The 21,374-nt window shown below is 47.5% G+C and overlaps 1 protein-coding gene across 1 annotated transcript in view; it reads left to right on the forward strand.

The window, feature by feature from the left end:
• Positions 1–21,374, forward strand: part of EGFLAM (EGF like, fibronectin type III and laminin G domains) — a 183,632-nt gene that overhangs the window by 149,114 nt on the left and 13,144 nt on the right. The window contains exons 19-20 of the mRNA XM_084833097.1: positions 4,648–4,726; positions 10,787–10,930. Coding sequence (XP_084689223.1) covers positions 4,648–4,726; positions 10,787–10,930 — 223 coding nt within the window. The remainder of the gene's footprint in view (positions 1–4,647; positions 4,727–10,786; positions 10,931–21,374) is intronic.

A 21,374-nucleotide genomic window follows, 5' to 3' on the forward strand; every position in this document is an offset into this window, starting at 1 on the left:
CAAGAGCATCCTCCCACCCATGTTCCCCAGCAACTGGTGTAAATAGGCATACTGCCTCTTATGCTGGAGGTAACACATAGCCATCAGGACCAGTAGTCGTTGATAGCCTTCTCCTCCAGGAATTTGTCTAACCCTCTTTTAAAGCCATCCAAATTGGTGGCCGTCACCACATCTTGTTGTAGTGAATTCTATAGTTTAGCTAGCCGCTGTTAATGGAGGCAGGGGGAGAAATACCCACCGTTATCTCCAATCTGTGATCACACCTAAGAGGTTAAAGTGGGGATCCCCCTGTGCTACTATGCTGCGGTTTGGCTTTTAGGCCCACTTATCTTTCACTGGATTGCATTCAGGGACAAGGTGTCTGGTTGGATAGATGGGCACGTCCCTGTCCAGGTTCTCCGGGCGCCCACCCAGCCCCTACTTCCACTTGTGCACCCCTGGACCTGCGCTCGAGCTCCTCACTGCTCGTCAAGCTGCCCACACTCACCCGAGACTCATTGTCGAGCACTGCAATTGCCATTTTGCAAAATAATCATAATGGCGATCGCGATATGCGCACATAGTATGCCAAATGACACTACGAATAGCCCATATGCACAAGATTAGAGGCATACATGGGCCATTTATGTCTATAATCTTGCGTATATGTGCTACTCACAGTGCCATTGTGTGTACAACTAGATGTGCGCATATCGCAATAGCCTTTTTTTTTTTTTTTTGCAAAATGGCTGTCATGGCGCTCGACAACAGTTCCTGAGTGAGTGCAGGCAGTTTGGCAAGCGGGGGGGGGGGGAGGGTTGAACAGGGGCAGGAGCTCAGCAGGCATGGCTCGGGGGTGCGACTCCCGCATGGAATCGGGAGCCCATACCATCCCTAGTGTCTGGCTCTGCAGTAGGAAGCAGAGCTGTGCTGGGAAATCCTGAACCGTTGGTAACTTAATGCACAAAAGTAATCACTCATGCGCTTCCTCTAGCCTGCACGTGCCAGGCTCACAATCTATTGCAGAATTTGGCATGCTTAAAGGCATTGATTTAAATTGGCTTAAAATGCCTACCTTAGTGCTGGATTGTGGCTGCAGTGTTCAAGGGGAAAGTGACATTTATACCTCTTACACACCTAGTCTATGGTTAGAAAGCACTTGACCCATATTATCACCCTTGACGTAGAAAATGCCTGGCTCTATACAACCCAGAACAGAAAAGGAATATTCTCAGGTGCCTGGAAAAAATGTTTATCATGCCCAATGCATTTCAGAAAGGACTTTCCTTCCACAGGGGGCCACTTATCTTCCAGATACGTCACAAAGAATCCTCCCAATGAGTCTTCTGACTTAAAATGCTTAAAAAGCATTTTAAGACAGAATAAGCATTGGAAAGATTCTTTCTTGAGAATATTTCTCTTTTGTTTGGAGATACATAAGTGCCTTCCCCCCTTGCCGTTTCCTCTGTACAACCCAGGCCTTCTCTTGAAGCCTGCAAACAGCGATGCACACTGTAGCCTCTCTTGTGGATGGCATTGCATTGGGACAGAACTTAGATACGGGAAGTTCCTGCTTCTGCCACATCGGAATTTTTCCCTAATTTCATTGCAGATGAAACAGCCATTTGCCTACCAGGTATTTCCATATTTTGTTACCATGCCTTTTCTCCCGTGCTTTTACTCTGCAGCTATTCAGAGAATGACAATATATATTTCCAGTGAAGAGGAAACCCAGGAGCAGCAGCAACAGGCAAAAGCCAAAACCGGATAACTTAGGAAGTGCACTGAAGGCCAAACTGTACACGATGCAGAAGATTCAGTTATGAGTCTCCTGTTGTTTTCTTGTGTTTTATACTAAAACAGGCCTATTGCTCCAAATTTGATCAGAGCAGTAGCACAGGATCTTTAAACCTATTCAGTTTCTTGATCTAAATCTTCCCCTGAAGCTGCTATAGCCCTGTGGGGGAACATCAGAAGCTGCCTATATCAGGTCAGACTATGTGTCCATCTCCCCCAGTATTGTCTACACTGGCCAGGGTCGCAGGCAGAGGTCTTTTCCTTCACCTGATACCTGATCTTTTTTTAAAAAAACAAAAAACTAGAGATGCTAGGGATTGAACCTGGTCCTTCGGCAAGCAAAACGTGTGCTCTACAACTAAGCTGTACAGATGCAACAGCTTTTGTGGAAGAATTTAGATTTGGGAAACAGCATGGAGAGAAAGGGTTGCACACCCATATACTCCTGCCACTGCCCAAGCAAATTTGGAGCACCTGTCTTAAAGCAGCAAATCTCTCTCTAAAATAGCGGGAGATCTGGGATCAAATCTTCTCACGTCACATGTGGCTTTTGGCCTTAGAGAAGGGGAGGAAGAAATAGGGGGAGTCTGAAAAGGGAGAATAGAAACATTAGACTTGGTTTTTCCTTTTTGGTTCTCCCTCCTCTTTGCTCACTAAAAAATGTGTACCATTAGTGAGTCATACCCAGTATGAGTTGTGTAACTGGCCTGTTGAAAGCCAGAAATAAAAGTGAGTGGTTCATCCTCAACACATTGCTAAAATGACAGTCGGTCCTAATAGACTGAAGGGGAGGCAACAGAAGGAGCCATACAAAGAAATTAGTTTAACTTCAGAGGAAGAGACTGCATTAGCAAACCATGTTGTTGATAGAACTGACTGTGTCAGGAATTGCAGAGGTGGTGGGGTGGGAGGTTAGGATTTTGAGCAGCTACCAATTTATACGGAGAAGTGACCTTTTTGAAGAGATGCTCGCTTCCTTGCAACTTTCTGTACGATATTTAAGGCATTGTGAGAAACGTTGCTCCCATGAAATCCACAGCTGTGCTGACTGCAAAGAGCTTCGTTTGAAGCAGCAAGCTGAAGCCCTCCATGCTGGTGGATGCACCAAGAATGTTCAGTGGATGCTCAGGCTCTAGGGATCTGCAAACACACCCCTGTTCAGGTTCTCCAGATGCCTGCCTGGCCCCTGGCCCCACTTGTCGGTCCCCGGATGGCACTCGAGCCCCTGCCATGCTCGGTGAGCAGCCCACACTCACCCCAGCAGCCTCGTCGAGCTCTGCGGTCGCCATTAAAAAAATAAAATAAAATGGCAACCGCAAAAATGCACATTTTTGTATGAGTGAAAATGCGCATTTTTGCAAATGTGCATATTGTTATGTGTGAAATGAGCATTTTTGCAAAGGTACGCATGAGTCTGTGTGCAAAAATGTGCATTTTTTGGAAAATGCGCCTTTTCGCACATACACAAATATGTGCATTCGCAAAAATGTGCATTTTTGCATATATGAATATGCACATTTGCAAAAACGCACATTTTCATGCATGTGCAAATTTGCACATTTTTGCGATCGCCATTTTCTCCAAAAATGGCGACCGTAAAGCTTGAGGCCACTGGGGTGTGTGCAGGCCATTCGCCGAGTGCAGGCAGGGGGCAAGCAGGGGCAGGGGCTCCGCAAGCGGGGCTTGGGGGTGCAGGCAGGAGCAGGTCCTGCAGATTCCCGGACTGAATCGGGCACCCACACCATCCCTAACAGACTCAGGGAGGAGGGGGGACAAGGAAAAATAGCTTTTGCTTTGCCTTTTCCTGGAAAGGACTGGTGTGGTCCTTTAAACACTCATGTGTTCAGCTGATGTAGATGGCTTCAGGAGCTGAGCAAGACTGTTGGGGAAGACAGGGCTCAGCTGGCCCCCAGATACCTTGTACTGCAGCTCCATTCCTCATTGGCAGTGCTGCCTAGAGCTGATGAGAGCTGTAGACCAAAACATCTGGAGGGCCACAAGTTGCCTGCTCCTGAGTTAGGGCCTGTGGCAGTGACTGAGCTTGAAAAAAGAGGTAAAATCTGACCAGTGCCTGAGGCAGTACAATTGCTTTCATGTGTCCTGAGCCACAGTGTTTACTGTTAATTCCTTGTTGGACCGAGTTATTATTTTACTTGGAACTATCTACTACAGAGGATGCATGAGAAATCGAAAGGGGAGTAATAGAAGTAACATACATGGCATTGAAAGCTGCTCCTGCCTCTTTTCCCAAGAGGCACTTGCTTGGTTTCCCCCCGGTCCCAAACATACATACTTGGGCACGGTGTTCCCTCTTCAGATGATTCTTCATCCCTGGGGTGCTATCTGGAGTGACATCAAGAGCAGGCCTAAGGCTCATGCAGATTCTCCTTTTCTCTTCCATGTTCTCACTGCAGACAGAACTAGCGGAGCCCCCATGTTTATTTGGACATGAGAAGTTCAGGCTCTTGTGACAGAGTGCCTTCCTTCTGTCTCATGGAGAGATGGAAAACACATAAGCATGGGATCTCCCTAGTTCACATGTCGCCATCTTCCTCTTTGGAGGGGAGAAGGAAGGGGTGCAGGAAGAGAGCATGCAGTCCCCAGTGTCCCCCATTCAGTACAATCCTAGGGATGAAAGTATTGGCCTGTCTGAACAGCACCATTACTCCTCCTAGTGGCAAGAGATTTTTCTTGCCATTGTAGCAGGATGGCACTTTGGGTCACGTTAACAGGAGCTTTTTGACTAAGTATCTTATGCAGGAACCTGGTCATTGTCCTTTCTTCTTTCCCTGTTGATAGGAACCTTTTCATACCTGCAGTCCACTTGTCCATACCATCTGATGTGTTAATATTGGGCTTTCCTTTTTCTAGCTGTTATGGAAGCCATTGAAATCCCACAGTTTATTGGCCGCAGCTACCTCACATACGATAATCCAGATATACTTAAAAGGTAAATGGATACAGTCAAAGCCTGAACACTTCTTGTGGTGGTATAATCCAAGTAGCCCTGTGTGGGGAAATCTTGTGGTTGTGTGTGCGTGGGGGGGGGGGGGCTTGCTCTTGAAGAGAAGAGTGGAAGCAGGGGCGGATCAAGACATTTTGCTCCCTGAGGCAAAGGACAAGATGGCACCCCCTTCCATTCCATGTACAGAAGTCAACCGGACTAGCAGCTGAATCTTACTTCAACACTGGCAACAGGATAGGTTCCTCCATCACACCTGAGGGCAGCAGTCTAGCTTATGGGGGCAAGACAGGCTGTGCAGCACACACTACTTTGTCCTCCAAGAGAGTGGAATGGCTGCGGGGCTCAGGAGGAATGAGTGGGGGACTTCCACTGGTGCCCACCCCCGGATCTGCCACCAGAGGCAGTTGCCTCCCACTGCCCAATGGTAGGGCCAGCACTGAGTGGGAGCCTGGTTTCATGGAGACAAATTGCAGACCTTAAAATAAAAACATAGGACCTGCGTTACCAGATCAGACCAAGGTCTGTCTAGTCTGCTTTCTACAGCAGCCAGCTATATGCCATATTAGAAAATATGGTATACTGTTAGCACAGGTTTCCATGCCAATTACTATATTGTCGCAGTAAAGTCAGTGGCAGAGAGCAGTATCCGACACTGCCTCTGTGCCTCCGTTATTTGTGTTGTGCCAGCGGGACCCATCGCCTGCGCAACAGGAAGGTAGTGCTTCCTACAGCAACCCCAGAAACAAGGTGAAACGGCCGTTGTCAGAACAGGAAAGGTCAGCACAGCTCCTTTCTGTAGTTGGGTCCCACTGGCATCTGGGCAGCATTGCATTCTGCCTAAGGATGTCATGGGCATCTAGCTGGGGCGTGAGGCCTGGCAAGAAATCGCCAGCTCACCTCCCTGGATGTCAGTCCAGAACCCCGCTCTTGCCCAACTCAGCACACACTGAGTCAGGCAAGGGTGGGGATCCCTGATCCTTCGCCAAGCTGCAAAATGGCAAGATTACAGGCGTAAATGGCCATTTACACCTGTAATGTTGCATAAATGGCCCCTTTATAGCCACCATTTGCGTAAAATCGGCCTTTACAAAAAAGGCTGAGCCAACATTTTTACACAAAATGGTGTCTCGGCAAGGGATTGGGTGGCTGTGCATCACTCGCCGAACCCCCATGGACCACTCAGTGACTTGCTGCATGTGGCGAGCAGGGGTCCAGTGAGCAGTGCATGACCCGGACCAAGGTGAGTTAGCCCATCCCTATTTCTACCCAGAGAATCTGAGGTTTGAACAGAAAGCCCTCATATTCTGAAGTTAGAACCTAAATTAATAAGGCACCTGGATCTTCTGCACCAAGCTCGGTGCTGTTGCCTTGCTGTTTAAAAAAATAATTAAATTTTAAGTAACAAGTGAGTGATTTGTAGTCCTAACTACATGCAACAAATATAGTATGAAGGGATAATAGCTATAACTCCACCCCCCCACCATACTGCCCTATGAAAATATGAGCTATAAAATGATTTCCATTGTACTGCAATTCACCCTTTTTCTGCATCTGTTGAGAATAGGTGAATGTGCCCTGTTTTGTTCTGGAAAGCATAAGACAGGAATTTAAGAATTTAAAGTGTTGGAAGAGACATGAGGATCATACAATCTAGCCCTGTCCCCTGCCCCACAGCCTCTCCCCAGCCTGAGTTAGAATCTTCCCAAACATGAAATCATACTGATTAACACATGCAGATTAACGTAGTTCATCCTCAGCATTTCTTTCAACCACTAAAAAATCAATGATGGATTAACGGGATAAGGGCACAATCCGAACTCGGAGGCTGCCGACTATCCAATGTAGGGCGGGAGGACGACGGAGGTGATCTTCGCCTCTGCATTCCAGTTGCCCTGCGTTTCTTCTAGACAGCCGATTTCATCTAGTGGCAGCATCTTGGAGGGAGAGGGAAGGAGGCTGGGGTGGCCACCGGATACATTGTATCACAGCCGCCCCAGTCTCCTCCCCTTCCTGCCCCAGGGAACACCCCCTTTCCCCCATCTCCATGCTCTGTTTTCTGAGTGCGGAGAGGTAGCTGGTGTGGTTCTCTCTGCAACCCTCCGGGTGCAATCCTATGCATGTTCAGACAGAAAAAAGTCCTAAAATTTCAGCATTCCCCAGTCAGCCATGCATAGGATTGCGCCCTAAATTATTTAGGCCCAATTCAGTCACTGCCATCCATAGACATGACTAGGGATATGTAAGCCCACCCCATCTGGGTTCTCCAGGAGCCCGCCCAGCCCCTGCCCCCACTCATCGGTCCCCAGACCATGCTCTGCAAACAGCCCACACTCACCACAGCAGCCTCATTGAGCTGCGCCATCACCATTTTTTGAAAAATAAACTGACGATTGCAAAAATGTGCATTTTTGTGCATACACAAATATGCACATTTTTGCGATTGCCATTTTATTTTTCAAAAAATGGTGACCGTGGAGCTCAACGAGGCCGGTGGGGTGAGCGTGGGCTAGGGATGTACGAAAGTCACTTACCTGGTCCTGCAGCTTGCTTCGCGGTGGGGGGGAGGCGCTTCAGTTCTCCCCCCGAAGTTCAGGCCGGGGGGGGAGGCGCCCCGCCTCGCCCGGCCGAAATTCAGGCTGGGGGGGGAGGTGCCCCGCCTCGCCCGGCCGAAATTCAGGCCGGGGAGAAGTGCCCCGTCTCCCCGGCCGCGAAATACAAAAGTAAATGTAAAAACACACACACACACACGTGTGATAGGCTACATAACAATTTACGTAGCCTATCACGGCTAGATTTCCAAAGTCAGCCGTGATAGGCTATGTTAATCGTTACGTAGCCTATCACGGGGTGGTTTTTTTTTTTACTTTATTTTGTAATGGCGGCGGCGGCAGCCGGTTGGAAGACCGGCCGCCGCCCCTGCCCCCCATGAAACGGCGCCGAACCGCCGCCGGGACCCGCCGCCAGGAGGGACATTCGCCAAAGGTAAGTCCCATCCCGGGGGGGGGCAGGGGGGGCGGAGAATTTCACCGCCAATTTCAGGGGGCCGAATGCGTTGGCATTCGGCCTCCTGGAGATTCGGGGAGAAATTCTCCGCCATCCCTAACTAGGGATGGCGGAGAATTTCTCCACGAATCTTGGGGAAGCCGAATGCCAACGCATTCAGCCCCCCGAAATTGGTGGTGAAATTCTCCCCCCCCCGGATGGGACTTACCTTCCTCGAATGTCCCTCTCGGTGGCGGGTCCCGGCGGCGTTTCGGCGGCGTTTTGGCAGGGGCGGGGGCCGGTCTTCCGACCGGCTGCCGCCGCCGCCACCATTACAAAGTAAATGTAAAAAACAAACAAACACACACGTGATAGGCTATGTAATGATTTATGTGGGCTGCTCGCCAAGCATGGGCAGGGGACGAGTACAGGGAGGGGCTCAGCAAGCGGGGCTCGGGTTGTGAGCAGGGATGTTTCTGCTGGATTCCCTGATGGAATTGGGCGCTCATGCCATCCCTAGACATGACTGAAAAGCATAAATTTCTATGCTTTCCCAGTAGGTGATTAAAGTAAAGCTTTATACCCAGCTAGCTTTTGTGACCTAGAATCCCCATTTTAGCGGGGTGAGAATCACATGAATCATCCACACGTTATGTCACATGTAGGCATGCTTGATGAATTCGTTCTTAGCCCATTCTGATACAACCTGACCTGAGATACACTTCGCAGACTAATGTGCAGATCGGATTGCAGGACTTCCGATTTTGTACTTATCCAAATTTTGCAATACAGTTGTTCTTGGCTCACAAAATGGACCAAAATGTGTATTTTAAGATAAAATACACTGAGAAACAAGTACTTCAAGGGAAAATATTATTTAAAATACACATTTTGGAGAAAATACATATGTGAATCCAAAGATTTTTGAAAATCCAAAGATTAACATGGGAAAAGGACACAATGAATTCATAAATAAACACAGGTGAAACTGTCATGGGCTGGAAATAGACTGACCATCCTTGCCTAGTCACATCTTATGTAATAAGCATTGGGTTGGTTCCAGGTTTAGGCATGTGCAACTGGGCTGAAGGAAGCGGACTTCCTCACCCCCTTCTTCCCATAGCAGCCCCTCCAGCCCCTCTCAAAATGTTACACAGAGGGCCGGGGACCTGTGTCGCCCCAGCCATGGGCATCAAACTCTTAGGTTAGAAGTGCCAAGATAGTGATAAATCAGATTCATAGGTTTGCTTACAAGGAGACTTTATTGGGTAACTTACAGCACACAGGCATGCCCAGTGGTTGGATCAGACAGCTTCTCTGAACCCAGAGCCATAGGGTAAAATGGGTTTTATACCATACATGTTAGCAGTAGGGGTGCACGAAAGTCACTTACCTGGTCTCGCAGCTTTTCGCGGTGGGGGGGAGGCGTTTTGCTGCTCCCCCCGCGAAGTTCAGACCAGGGGGGGAGGCTTCCCGCCTCGCCCGGCCGAAATTCAGGCCAGGGAGGAGGCGCCTCGCCTCGCCCGGCTGCGAAATTAAAAGTAAAAAAAAAAAAAAAACGCCCCCGTGATAGGCTACGTGACGATTAACGTAGCCTATAACGGCTAGATCTGCAAGGTCAGCCGTGATAGGCTACATAAATCGTCACGTAGCCTATCACGGGTGACTTTAAAAAAAAAAAGCACATACGGATAATGGCGGCCCCCATAGGGAGCCGCCATTCGCGTTCCTTATTTGGTCGCTGTAGTCTACGTAAATCTTTACGTAGACTACGGCGAAAATAAGGGCAATGCAAATAGCGTTGCCCTTATTTTTGCCGTAGTCTATGTAATCTTTTTTTTTAGTCTACGCGCATTTTTTTTTTTTTAAGTCACCCGTGATAGGCTGCGTGACGATTTACGTAGCCTATCACGGCTGACTTTGCAAATCTAGCCGTGATAGGCTACGTTAATCGTCACGTAGCCTATCACGGGGGCGTTTTTTTTTTTTCTTTTATTGGAATGGCGGTGGCAGCAGCCGGTCGAAAGACCGGCTGCCGCTCCCGCCCCGGACGAAGACCCGACAAACCGCCGGCCGGACCCGCCTCCGGGAGGGACATTCGGGAAAGGTAAGTCCCGTCCCGGGGGGGTGCGGGGGGCGGGGGGGTGCGGAGAATTTCTCCCCAAAACTTGTTCGGGGGGCCGAACACGTTGGCGCTCAGCCCCCCGAAGTTTCGGGGAGAAATTCTCCGCCATCCCTAGCAGTGAGGCAGCATGACAGCAGCACGCGCCCCTAGCATTCATTCCCCGCATAGGCTAGCAGTGTTTGGTTCTCAAGCACAGCCACCTGTAAACAGACTTTGCTTCCCAGGCACATCAGGGATAAAACATTCTCCTCATTAGCAAAGAAGGCTGTTATCTGCCTTTTGACTCATCTGCACATGCTCAGAGGCTTACTAGCATGGGAATTGCACCAATAATGAACTTAAGCAAGCATTATGGATCTCCAGGCCCCTCTAACACTATAAATGACTTGGCTATGCTCCTGGGGCCAATACAGGACCCTGTTGAATGGGGTGAACCGTTGGATTTGGGGGAAGGAAGGGTCCCCCAAAATCAGGCAGAGACACCTTGGAGCCCTTCCATCAATGGAAGCCAGATCCTAGATCTAACCATAATGTTGGATCTCTCTCTCTCTCTCTCTGTCTCTGTCTCTCACCATGCCTAGGGAGGTGTTGCTTTGGATGAGTGAGCAAGCCAAGTCTTGGTATTCCTAATTAGATGTGTACAAAGGCAACAATATGAAAAAAAAACTACTGCAGTATTTTGACCCAACCAGGCTCCACATTTTTAAAAATCCGATTGTTTGTCACTTTTGCTTCATTGTTCCAGAAACTAAATGGCCTAATCCAGATTTATAGGGACGGAAGCTCCAGCTAGAATTGTAGCAAAAAGATACCTTCCTGAGTTAGACCTTATATGCTCAGAGATGGGTGATTGGTTTCAGAGATTCAGAGGTACGTTCACTGCACCATCTAAACCTTATTGGGTACATCTCAATAGTATTTTCTTCTCCACTAAATAGAGTGTCAGGATCAAGAACAAATGTGTTGATGAGGTTTAAGACTACACTGATGGATGGTCTCTTGCTGTGGAGGGGAGACAGCCCCATGAGACCCAACAGTGACTTCATCTCTCTCGGTCTCCTAGATGGTGCCTTGGTCTTCAGGTAAGCAGCTTGCATCCTCTTGTCCACCAGTTTGCTCCAAGAGGGGGCTTCAGATGCACATATGCAACTCTGGTTGTTGGATAAGACTACCCCGTTCACTTCAACTGTGGTGTGTGCATCCATTCCTTCATGTATGATTAGGGATGTGTGAACCCACCCTTGTACGGGTTCTCCGGGCATCTGCCCAGCCCCTGCCCCTACTTGCTGGTCCCCAGACCACGCTTGAGCGCCAACCATGCTCAATGAGCAGCCCACACTCACCCCGGCAACCCTGCGGTCACCATTTTTTGAAAAATAAAATAGCAATTGCAAAAATGTGCATATTTGCATATGCATGAAAATGCGCATTTTTGCAAATGCACATATTTATGCATGAAAATGCACATTTCACAAAAATATGCACTTTGCGCATGCGTGAAAATGTGCATTTTCACGATTGCCATTTTATTTTTCCAAAAATGGCGACCGCGGAGCTCAACGAGGCTGCCAGGGTGAGTGCAGGCCACTACTGAGTGCAGGCAGGGGGCGAACAGGGGCAGGGGCTCAGTGAGCGGGGCTCGGGGGTTCAGGGAGGGGGGGTTCTGCCAGATTCCTCAATGGAATCAGGCACCTCTGCCATCTCTATTCAGCTGCCAGTTTCACTGAAGTGGATTGGGTAGCGTGCATCTGAAAGCGCATTGTTTGTTTTGAGAAGGCTTGTTCAAAAACGGTCAGGGAGGATTCAGATAAACCTGGCTTTTCTGGTTTGGTTGGTCACTTCTCACCATGGTGAGAGGAACTAGGAGGAGGATTAGTGGCGGGACACCCCAAGGCCTACTCCCAGTCTTCCCCTGGGTACAATTTTAGGGGCGAATGATACATGAAAGGGTGCACATAGAGTTCTGGGTGGTAGAACTTAACTGCCCTTGAACTAAGAATGCATTTTCCATCCATGCAAATCTCCTGCATTTGCATGCATATATAAGAATAAAAAGGAGAAAAAATGAATAGAGAGAGCGTATAAGTTTGTTTAGTCCCATGGGAAAGTGGAGGAAGATGACATCTACCTTGTTATTTGGTTTTACTTTATTTAATCCACTCACTGTCTCTGTAACATAACAGACCATTTTCTGATTCATTCTCAAAAGCAAATGTTCCTTCTGACAACAATGAAATGTAAATTCAGGGAACAGCAAACAGTAAAACTAGCACTCTGTCCTCTGGGGAATTTTTTCACCCTACTTCAATGCCTCGGGAGGTTTTCAGGTGGCACTCCCTCTGTTTTTCTGGTGAGATTATGAGTTTATCAAAGGGCCTGCTGTTCCTTTTTGTTAGTTTTCTTTTTCAGATTAAGTAACCACAGAGTCTTTTCAGAAAGCCATTGCAATTACTAGTATGATTAAATCAGGAAACAATGCAAAGTCCACAACGCGGTAAAAATGCACGATAGGAAGCTCTCAGGCAACTTAACTTGTGTACAAAGATAGTGTTGTATGTGTGTGTCCACCCCACATCCCAGCGGTGAGAAGTGTCCAGGATTCCAGTACTCACTTAAGAAGGTTGTCACTGGAGACTTACAGCATTTCTTACATGCATATCCAGGCCTGAGTATAATATCAGTCTACATAGCATTAACACTCCAACAGATTGCTGGTTGTGGTTCCCATCAGATTTCTATGGGAAACCATAGTGCCACAGGATTTCCTGCAGAGAGCCATATCAGCTATCTGCCTCCTTTTCACACTTAGTTCCAGCACAGACTGACTTTCTTCTATACAGACAACACTCATCCCCTCACCTTGTCTAATGGGGGGCGGGGGGAAAGATGAGTCATCTCCACCCATCACCTATGACTTCTTGTGCTGGCCTAGAGGTATTGCAGCAGGGCACACACACTGATAGATCTACTTACAGAAATCTTAGTGCCAAGGATTACAGATTACATCTCTTTGCAGTCATAGGCGCAGGGTTTTAAGGGATTCCTGAAAGGTCATTCAGACCAACCCCAAACCCATAAAAATATATTATGAGCAGTTGGCCCTGAGAATGAGAGTGATTATATTAAAAATGTACTTTTGTTGTTGTTCAGTCATTAAGTCGTGTCCGACTCTTCGTGACCCCATGGACCATAGCACGCCAGGCCTTCCTGTCCTCCGCTCTCTCCCGGAGTGTGCTCAAGTTCATATTCATTACATCGGTGATGCTATCTAGCCATCTCATCCTCTGCCGTCCCCTTCTCCTGTTGCCTTCAATCTTTCCCAGCATCAGGGTCTTTTCCAGGGAGTTTTCTCTTCACATTAGGTGGCCAAAATATTTGAGCTTCAGCTTCAGTATCTGTCCTTCCAATGAGCACTCAGGGTTGATTTCCTTTAGGATGGACTGATTTGACCTCCTTGCAGTCCAGGGGACTCCTAAGAGTCTTCTCCAGCACCACAGTTCGAAAGCATCAATTCTTCAGCGCTCAGCCTTCCTTATAGTCCAGGTCTCACAGCCATATGTTACTACTGGGAAAACCATAGCTTTGATTATACGAACCTTTGTCAGCAAGGTGATGTCTCTGCTTCTTACTATGCTGTCTAGGTTTGCCATAGCTTTCCTCCCAAGGAGCAAGCGTCTTTTAATTTCATGGCTACAGTCACCGTCTGCAGTGATCTTGGAGCCCAAGAAAATAAAATCTATCACTGCTTCCATTTCTTCCCCTTCTATATGCCAGGAAGTGATGGGGCCAGATGCCATGATCTTCGTTTTTTTAATGTTGAGTTGCAAACCAGCTTTGGCACTCTCCACTTTCACCCTCAACAAGAGGCTCTTTAGATCCTCTTCACTTTCTGCCATTAGGGTGGTATAGTCTGCATATCTGAGGTTGTTGATAATTCCCCCAGCAATCTTAATTCCGACCTGTGATTCATCCAACCTGGCATTTCTCATGATGTACTCTGCATATAAGTTAAATAAGCAGGGCGACAATATACAGCTTTGTCGTACTCCTTTCCCAATTTTGAACCAATCGGTTGTTCCATGTCTGGTTCTTACTGTTGCTTCTTGACCCTCGTACAGGTTTCTCAGGAGACAGGTAAGGTGGTCTGGTACTCCCAACTCTTTAAGAATTTGCCAAAGTTTGTTGTGATCCACACAATCAAAGGCTTTAGCGTAGTCAATGAAGCAGAAATAGACGTTTTTCTGGAATTCTCTTGCTTTCTCCATGATCCAGCGAATGTTGGCAATTTGATCTCTAGTTCCTCTGTGTGTTCAAAACCCAGCTTGTACTTCCGGTAGTTCTCGGTTCACATACTGCTGAAGCCTAGCTTGTAGGATTTTGAGCATAACCTCGCTGGCATGTGAAATGAGCGCAATTGTACGGTAGTTTGAACACTCTTTGGCATTGCCCTTCTTTGGGATTGGAATGTGAACTGACCTTTTGTCTCGTCCCGAGGGGAATCCACGGGGGGGGGGGGTGGCAGGCCATTCCACGATGGATTTCGGGGGGCCGAATGCACTGGCATTCGGCCTCACCGAGATCCGTTGCAGAATTCTCTGACATCCCTACCGCTAGCTTTGTTGTTAGTAATGCTTCCTAAGGCCCACTTGACTTCACTCTCTAGGATGTCCGGCTCAAGTTCAGTGACCGCACTATCTAGGGATGTCAGAGAATTCCTCAATGGATCTCGGTGAGGCCGAATGCCAGTGCATTCAGCCCCCGAAATCCATCGCGGAATGAAGCCCCCGCCCCACGAAAGGCGCGTGAAACGGAGCACTTACCTGCTCCCGTCCGTGCTGCTTTGCGAATGGTGGCTGTCCTGGCCGCCATTCGCTTCCTCCTCTTCCTAGCCGTTTCCTCCTCTCCCTTAGCTTCCTCCTTTCCCTAATGCGGGGACACCATTTGCGTCCCTGCTGAGGCCGTGATAGGCTACGTAAGTATTTACGTAGCCTATCACGGCAGGGGGGAAAAAAATCCAGCGTACGCAAATGGCAGCTACCGCCATTTGCGTACGCTGGGGTTTTTCCCCCTGCCGCGATAGGCTACGTAAATATTTATGTAGCCTATCATGGCTCAATACAGGGACGCAAATGGCGGCAGCTACAATAGCCACCATTTGCGTCCCTGCAGGGCTGCCCAGCGGCCGGATGTCCGGCTGTGGGCGGCCGGAGCCAGCCGGCGGCTCCGTAACTTGGCTGCGGAGCGGAGCCAGCTGGGCAGGATTCCGGGGGGAGGGATGGAGCGCCTCCCCCTCCGTCGAGGATTCCGGGGGGAGGGACGGAGAGTCTCCCCCCCACCGCAGATGCCCCTGGCACTATCATGCCAGTACATCCCTGGCACTATCATGGCTATCAGGGACATTAAGATCTTTCCTGTATAGTTCTTCTGTGTATTCTTTCTCCCTCTTCTTAATGTCATCTGCTTCTGTTAGGTCCCTGCCTTCTTTGTCTTTTATCATGCCCATCTTTGCACAAAACGTTCCCTTGAGATCTCCAATTTTCTTGAAGAGATCTCTAGTCTTTCCCATTCTATTGCTTTCCTCCGTTTCTTTGCATTGTTCATTTAAGAAGGCCTTCTTGTCTCTCCTTGCTATTCTCTGGAACTCTGCATTCAGTTGGATATATCTTCCCCTTTCTCCCTTGCTTTTCGCTTCCCTTCTTTCCTCAGCTACTTGTAAAGCCTCATCAGACAGCCACTTTGCTTTCTTGCATTTCTTTTTCTTTGGGATGGATTGAGTTGCTGGCTGCCTCCTGAACAATGTTACAGACCTCCGTCCATAGTTCCTCAGGCACTTCGTCTATCAGGTCTAATCCCTTAAATCTATTCATCACCACCACTGTATATTCATCAGGGATATGATTTAGGTCATACCTGAATGGTTTCGTGGTTTTCCCTACATTCTTCAATTGAAGCCAAAATTTTGCAATAAGAAGCTCATGATCTGAGCCACAGTCAGATCCAGGTCTTGTTTTTACTGACTGTATAGAGCTTCTCCATCTTTGGCTGCAAAGGACATAATCAATCTGATTTCGATATTGACCATCTGGTGATGTCCATGTGTAGAGTCGCATGGTATGTGTAGAGTCGCATCTTTATGTAGACTACGGCGAAAATAAGGGCAACGCAAATAGCGTTGCCTTTATTTTCGCCGTAGTCTACGTAATCTTTACGTAGACTACAGCGACCAAATAAGGAACGGGAATGGCGGCTCCCTATGGGGGCCGCCATTATCCGTACGCGCTTTTTTTTTTTATAGTCACCCGTGATAGGCTATGTGACGATTTACGTAGCCTGTCACGGCTGACTTTGCAAATCTAGCCATGATAGGCTATGTTAATCATCACGTAGCCTATCACGGGGGCGTTTGTTTTTTTCTTTTATTGGAATAGCGGCAGCTGGTCAAAAGACCGGCTGCCGCTCCCGCCCCGGACGAAGACCCGACGAACCGCAGGCCGGACCCGCCGCCGGGAGGGACATTCGGGAAAGGTAAGTCCCGTCCCGGGGGGGGGGCGGGGGGCGGAGAATTTCTCCCTGAAACTTGTTCGGGGGGCCGAACACGTTGGCGCTCGGCCCCCGAAGTTTCGGGGAGAAATTCTCCGCCATCCCTAGCTCTTCCCCAGTAGTATATTGGACACCTTCCGACCTGAGGGGCTCATCTTCTGGTGTCATCTCTTTTAGCCTTGTCATACGTTCCATGGGGTTTTCTTGGCAGGAATAGAATCATAGAATCATAGAATAGTAGGGTTGGAAGGGGCCTACAAGGCCATCGAGTCCAACCCCCTGCTCAATGCAGGAATCCAAGTCAGAGTATCCCTGACAAATGGCTGTCCAGCCTCGTCTTGAAGGCCTCCAGTGTGGGAGAGCCCACCACCTCCCCAGGTAATTGGTTCCATTGCCGTATTGCTCTAACAGTCAGGAAGTTTTTCCTGATGTTCAGTCGGAATCTGGCTTCCTGTAACTTGAGCCCATTATTCCGTGTCCTGCACTCTGGGATGATCAAGAAGAGATCCTGGCCTTCTTCTCTGTGACAACCTTTCAAGTACTTGAAGAGTGCTATCATATCTCCCCTCAGTCTTCTCTTCTCAAGGCTAAACATGCCCAGTTCTTTCAGTCTCTCTTCATAGGGCTTTGTTTCCAGTCCCCTGATCATCTTTGTTGCCCTCCTTTGAACCCTCTCCAGCTTGTCTGCATCCTTCTTAAAGTGTGGTGCCCAGAACTGGACACAGTACTCCAGATGAGGCCTAACCAGTGCTGAGTAGAGGGGAACTAGTACTTCCCGGGATTTGGAAGCGATGCTTCTATGAATGCAGCCCAAAATAGCATTTGCCTTTTTTGCAGCCACATCACACTGTTGGCTCATATTCAGCTTGTGATCGACGACAATTCCAAGATCCTTCTCGCTCGTAGTGTGGTTGAGCCACGTATCCCCCATCTTGTAACTGTGCATTTGGTTTCTTTTTCCTAGGTGCAGAACTTGGCATTTGTCCCTATTAAATGCCATTCTGTTGTTTTCTGCCCAGCACTCCAGTCTATCCAGATCACTTTGAATTTTGTTTCTGTCTTCCAAAGTATTAGCTATCCCTCCCAATTTTGTGTCATCTGCAAATTTGATCAGCATTCCCTGCACCTTCTCCTCCAAGTCATTAATAAAAATGTTGAAGAGCACTGGGCCCAGGACTGAGCCCTGCGGTACCCCACTCGTTACCTCTCCCCAGCTTGAGAAGGTCCCATTGATAAGCACTCTTTGAGTCCGATTCTGTAGCCAACTGTGGATCCACCGGATCGTTGTTTCATCTAGCCCACTTCGAGCTAGTTTGCTCATCAGGATATCATGGGGCACTTTGTCGAAAGCTTTGCTGAAGTCGAGGTATATGATGTCTACAGCATTCCCACGGTCTACAAGGGAGGTGACTTGATCAAAAAATGAGATCAGATCAGATCAGAATACTGGAGTGGGTTGCCATTTCCGTCTCCCGTGGACCACATTTTGTCAGAACTCTCCACCATGACCTGTCCGTCTTGGGTGGCCCTGCACAGCATAGCTTATGGATTGGCTTCACCGAGTTACGCAAGCCCCGCTTTTTTCAAAGGAAGCCATTTACAGCACCTTTTTAAGGTCTGTCCCTATCTTTGAATCTATTTTGGTTGTCACAGTTTGCTCTGCTCACTTATATCCAGCTCTCTGCTGCCAAAAGCATTCACCTGTCATGTTGCTGTGACTATGTGACATCCCCTTCTTAAATCCCTACACCAAGTTCTGGGTTTTTTTTTGTCTACTCCCATGACAAGCTCCCGATCCTCAGCTTCATACCCATCTGTGGGCTAGCCTTTTTTTGCTCTCTCCTCTTATATTCCAATATATCCCTCCCCTTGCCCTTCGTTTCTCAGCTGCACTCCCTTCAGCTGTACTCCCCTCCTGCCCTTTGAGATTACTCTGCCCTTTTTCCCTTGCTGCCCCATGTGCCTGTAACTGCCTCCCAAGACAACTACATAATGCCTCCTCTCTTAGTTTCTTCGAGTCCATTCTCAAAGTCCAACATTTCCATGAAGGCTTAGGCAACAATCCCTGTAGTCTTTAACTACTAAGGAGAGTCTACTGAAACAAAATCTAAGTACATGCTACTAAACTGAACTTGTTCTTCCTCTGTTTAATCTCACCTCCGTCTTCCACTCTTCCCTCTGTTGCCTGTCAAAGTCTAGAATTGTAAACTTCTCAGAGCAACGATCTGTCTTCTTGTTACTCTGTCAATCACCATGTACACTTAGGGTGCTATGTAGGTGCAGTTCTCTGATTTAAAGAACGAGCATGTCTCTGCTTCCTATTTTAATCACACGTTCTGCTAATGATATAATTTTCCTATCACAGTTGATTGGGCCGGATGATAACTTCAAAACTTTTGAGATCCTGTGTGCAGAATTCAACCTTCCAACCAGATCGGGATGGGAGTACATACCATTGAAACAGTGTGTGACCTCTGTTTTTTTGTCCCAAAGCCTTCACAGCTTCAGCAGTACCAGCACTTTTTTTCACTTCTTCGCTCTGCTGAAATTCCCTGCAAATTTGGCATAATAATTTACAGTTTTTTTAAGAAGCCAAGCCAAACCTGACTTAGATACTGTTTGCTCTCAATGGAACTTAGAACTGAATTCCCCAATAAAAAAAATCCCAATGGCAGAATGCACTCAAGTCCATTAAATCCTCTCCTTTAGACTTGCAGCTAAGCCTGATTCAACAGAAAACTCTTCTATGGGTACATTGGTACCCATTAAATTCTGTAACCCTGGTTTTAGTGAGAATGATGTCTGTTGCTGCTATCACTCACCAGGAGCCAATCTGGTTCACATGTTCTGGGAATGCCCCCCAATTGCTCACTTCTGGCAGGACATTGTAACTTGAATCAACATGATATTATCTGCTTCACTGACCCTTACAGCTAATAATTTAATCCTGGATTATATACCAGCTCTACAGGCATTTCCTAAGCATCAAGTACAATGGATCCAGTGGGCAGCTGTGGTTGCCAAGAGGATCATTTTACAACACTGGAAATCTCATGTCTGTCCCTTTGTGGATGACTGGGTCAGTGATATGCTGGATCTTTGTAGAAAGGAAAGGATTATATAAACAGACAGGGTACTTCCATTTGGCTAGACTTTCCGTATCTCTTTGAGCAGTGGCTCCTCACCATCTTCATTTCATTCTTCATCTGATCCCACTGTTGCCTTTTCACCCTCCCCTTTCAATTCTTCTCCTCCTCCCCCTCCCACTCCCCCCCCCCGGACTTGTAGTGTTTTATTATTAATGTTATTTTGTATGGTGGGTTAGGGGTGGGAGGGAGGGAGGACTATAAGGATCCTTGTTTGTTTGTTTGTTTTGTTATGTACTCAATATTCTGTTTGGAAAACAATAAAGATCTTAATCATAAAAATTTGGACAAAACTGCACACATTAAGAGAAGTACCATTTGCCATCCTGCCAAATGGTAAAGAAGATTTTACTCCACATGACAGGTGGAGATGTGTGGTAAAATCTCAGTTATGCCATTTTCTTGCGGCTTCCTGTGGTTAACCTTGCAAAACTCTTTGCTTTCCACAAAAGAGGAACTGAAACATAGGCTGAAATCAGCCAAGGATAAAATGCTCTGTCATGCAGGAGCCATCGTAGCGTTTTTCATGAAATAATGAATGTGGAATCTTAATCTCAGAAAAATCAGGAGCTCATCTGCTCACTTAGGGGATGAGAATTTCTCTTTAGGTTTCTTGGTGTGGTGCTATGCTATACCATAGTCATGTGGATTGCTGATCTTAGCTGTTCTTCTACTTAAGGTTATACTGACAAACAACGTGTAATGTACTAAAACTAATGCAGAAAGGAAAAATTGCAGATATTCAGAATGAAGTTTAATTTTTAGAATTCATAAATGCTTTACTTGAGCATTTGTGAATGACAATGACCTTACGCAGAACCCAATTTTGAGTGAGAAGCTTAGTTTTTTAGGTTGAGGAACTCTGACTTCTCCCTTCAATGCCCAGAAAAAACACACCTAACAATTACCTAGATGTTTGAATCACTGTGACAAGAATCACTTTTTTTTTTTTTTTACTTGAGACCTGTTAAATTTTTTTTTGTGGGGAGATACCACTGTGCTTTGTTTCACTTCTAAGAGTGCGGTCCTGTGCTCCCTAGACAGCATCTGGGGGGCCATGGGATAGTTCAGATTCCTGGATCCAAGGTCGGAGTCAGCGCTTGAACCCAGGAGTCTGAGCTCCCTGCCCTCTCCCCCTTGCAGCCAGCGCAAAGAGAAGCGTGCCAGCTGCCTCTCCGAGGTCGCAAAAGTGACCTTGGGGGGAAGGTAAAGGGGGCATTCCCAGGGAGCTTCAGAAAAGAAATTAAAAGGAGAAGAAACTTCAGCAAAATTCTCATGGGCTGTGTTTGGGGTTCTTGTGCTTACCTTACTTGTGAGATGGCTGAGGAGTGTGCACGAGTGTCCTGTCTGACATCATACAATAATCTCTGTGGCAGCTTGTAGCCTCCTCGGCTTCCTGCACTTCAATTAAAGCCATCATGAGAAGGACATCATGAGGCAATTCCTCCCATCCCATGGGGCTTTTTCAGTTCAGGAAGTGCAGGTGGCCTGGGAGGCTGCAGAGTGATGGAAATATGTGTAATAGAGAGAGAAAACACACACAGCACCCTCGGCCACCTCGCAGTGATTAGGCAAGCTCAAAAAGACCACCCAAAAGAATTTCAAAATTCTGCCTCAGAAAAGTGGAAGCCTCAACACAGTTGATGCTGTTACCACCTACAGAAGCAGTGCAAGAAACTAAAAATCATTAGGAAAAAAGAAAGAACCTGTGCTACAACCCCTGCTGAGAGTGAGCCCTCTCTGTGAGAAACTGTTGGAGAATTTCTCTTCCCCTAGGAGAAATTTGGTGAAATTGGAACCCACAAATAGGCTGGAGAGTTTTGAGAGGCCATTTGTGCAC

The sequence above is a fragment of the Heloderma suspectum genome, chromosome 2 (assembly GCF_057233095.1).
Source record: "Heloderma suspectum isolate Gila_16-S chromosome 2, 16-S_ref, whole genome shotgun sequence".
Classification (NCBI taxonomy): Eukaryota; Metazoa; Chordata; class Lepidosauria; order Squamata; family Helodermatidae; genus Heloderma; species Heloderma suspectum.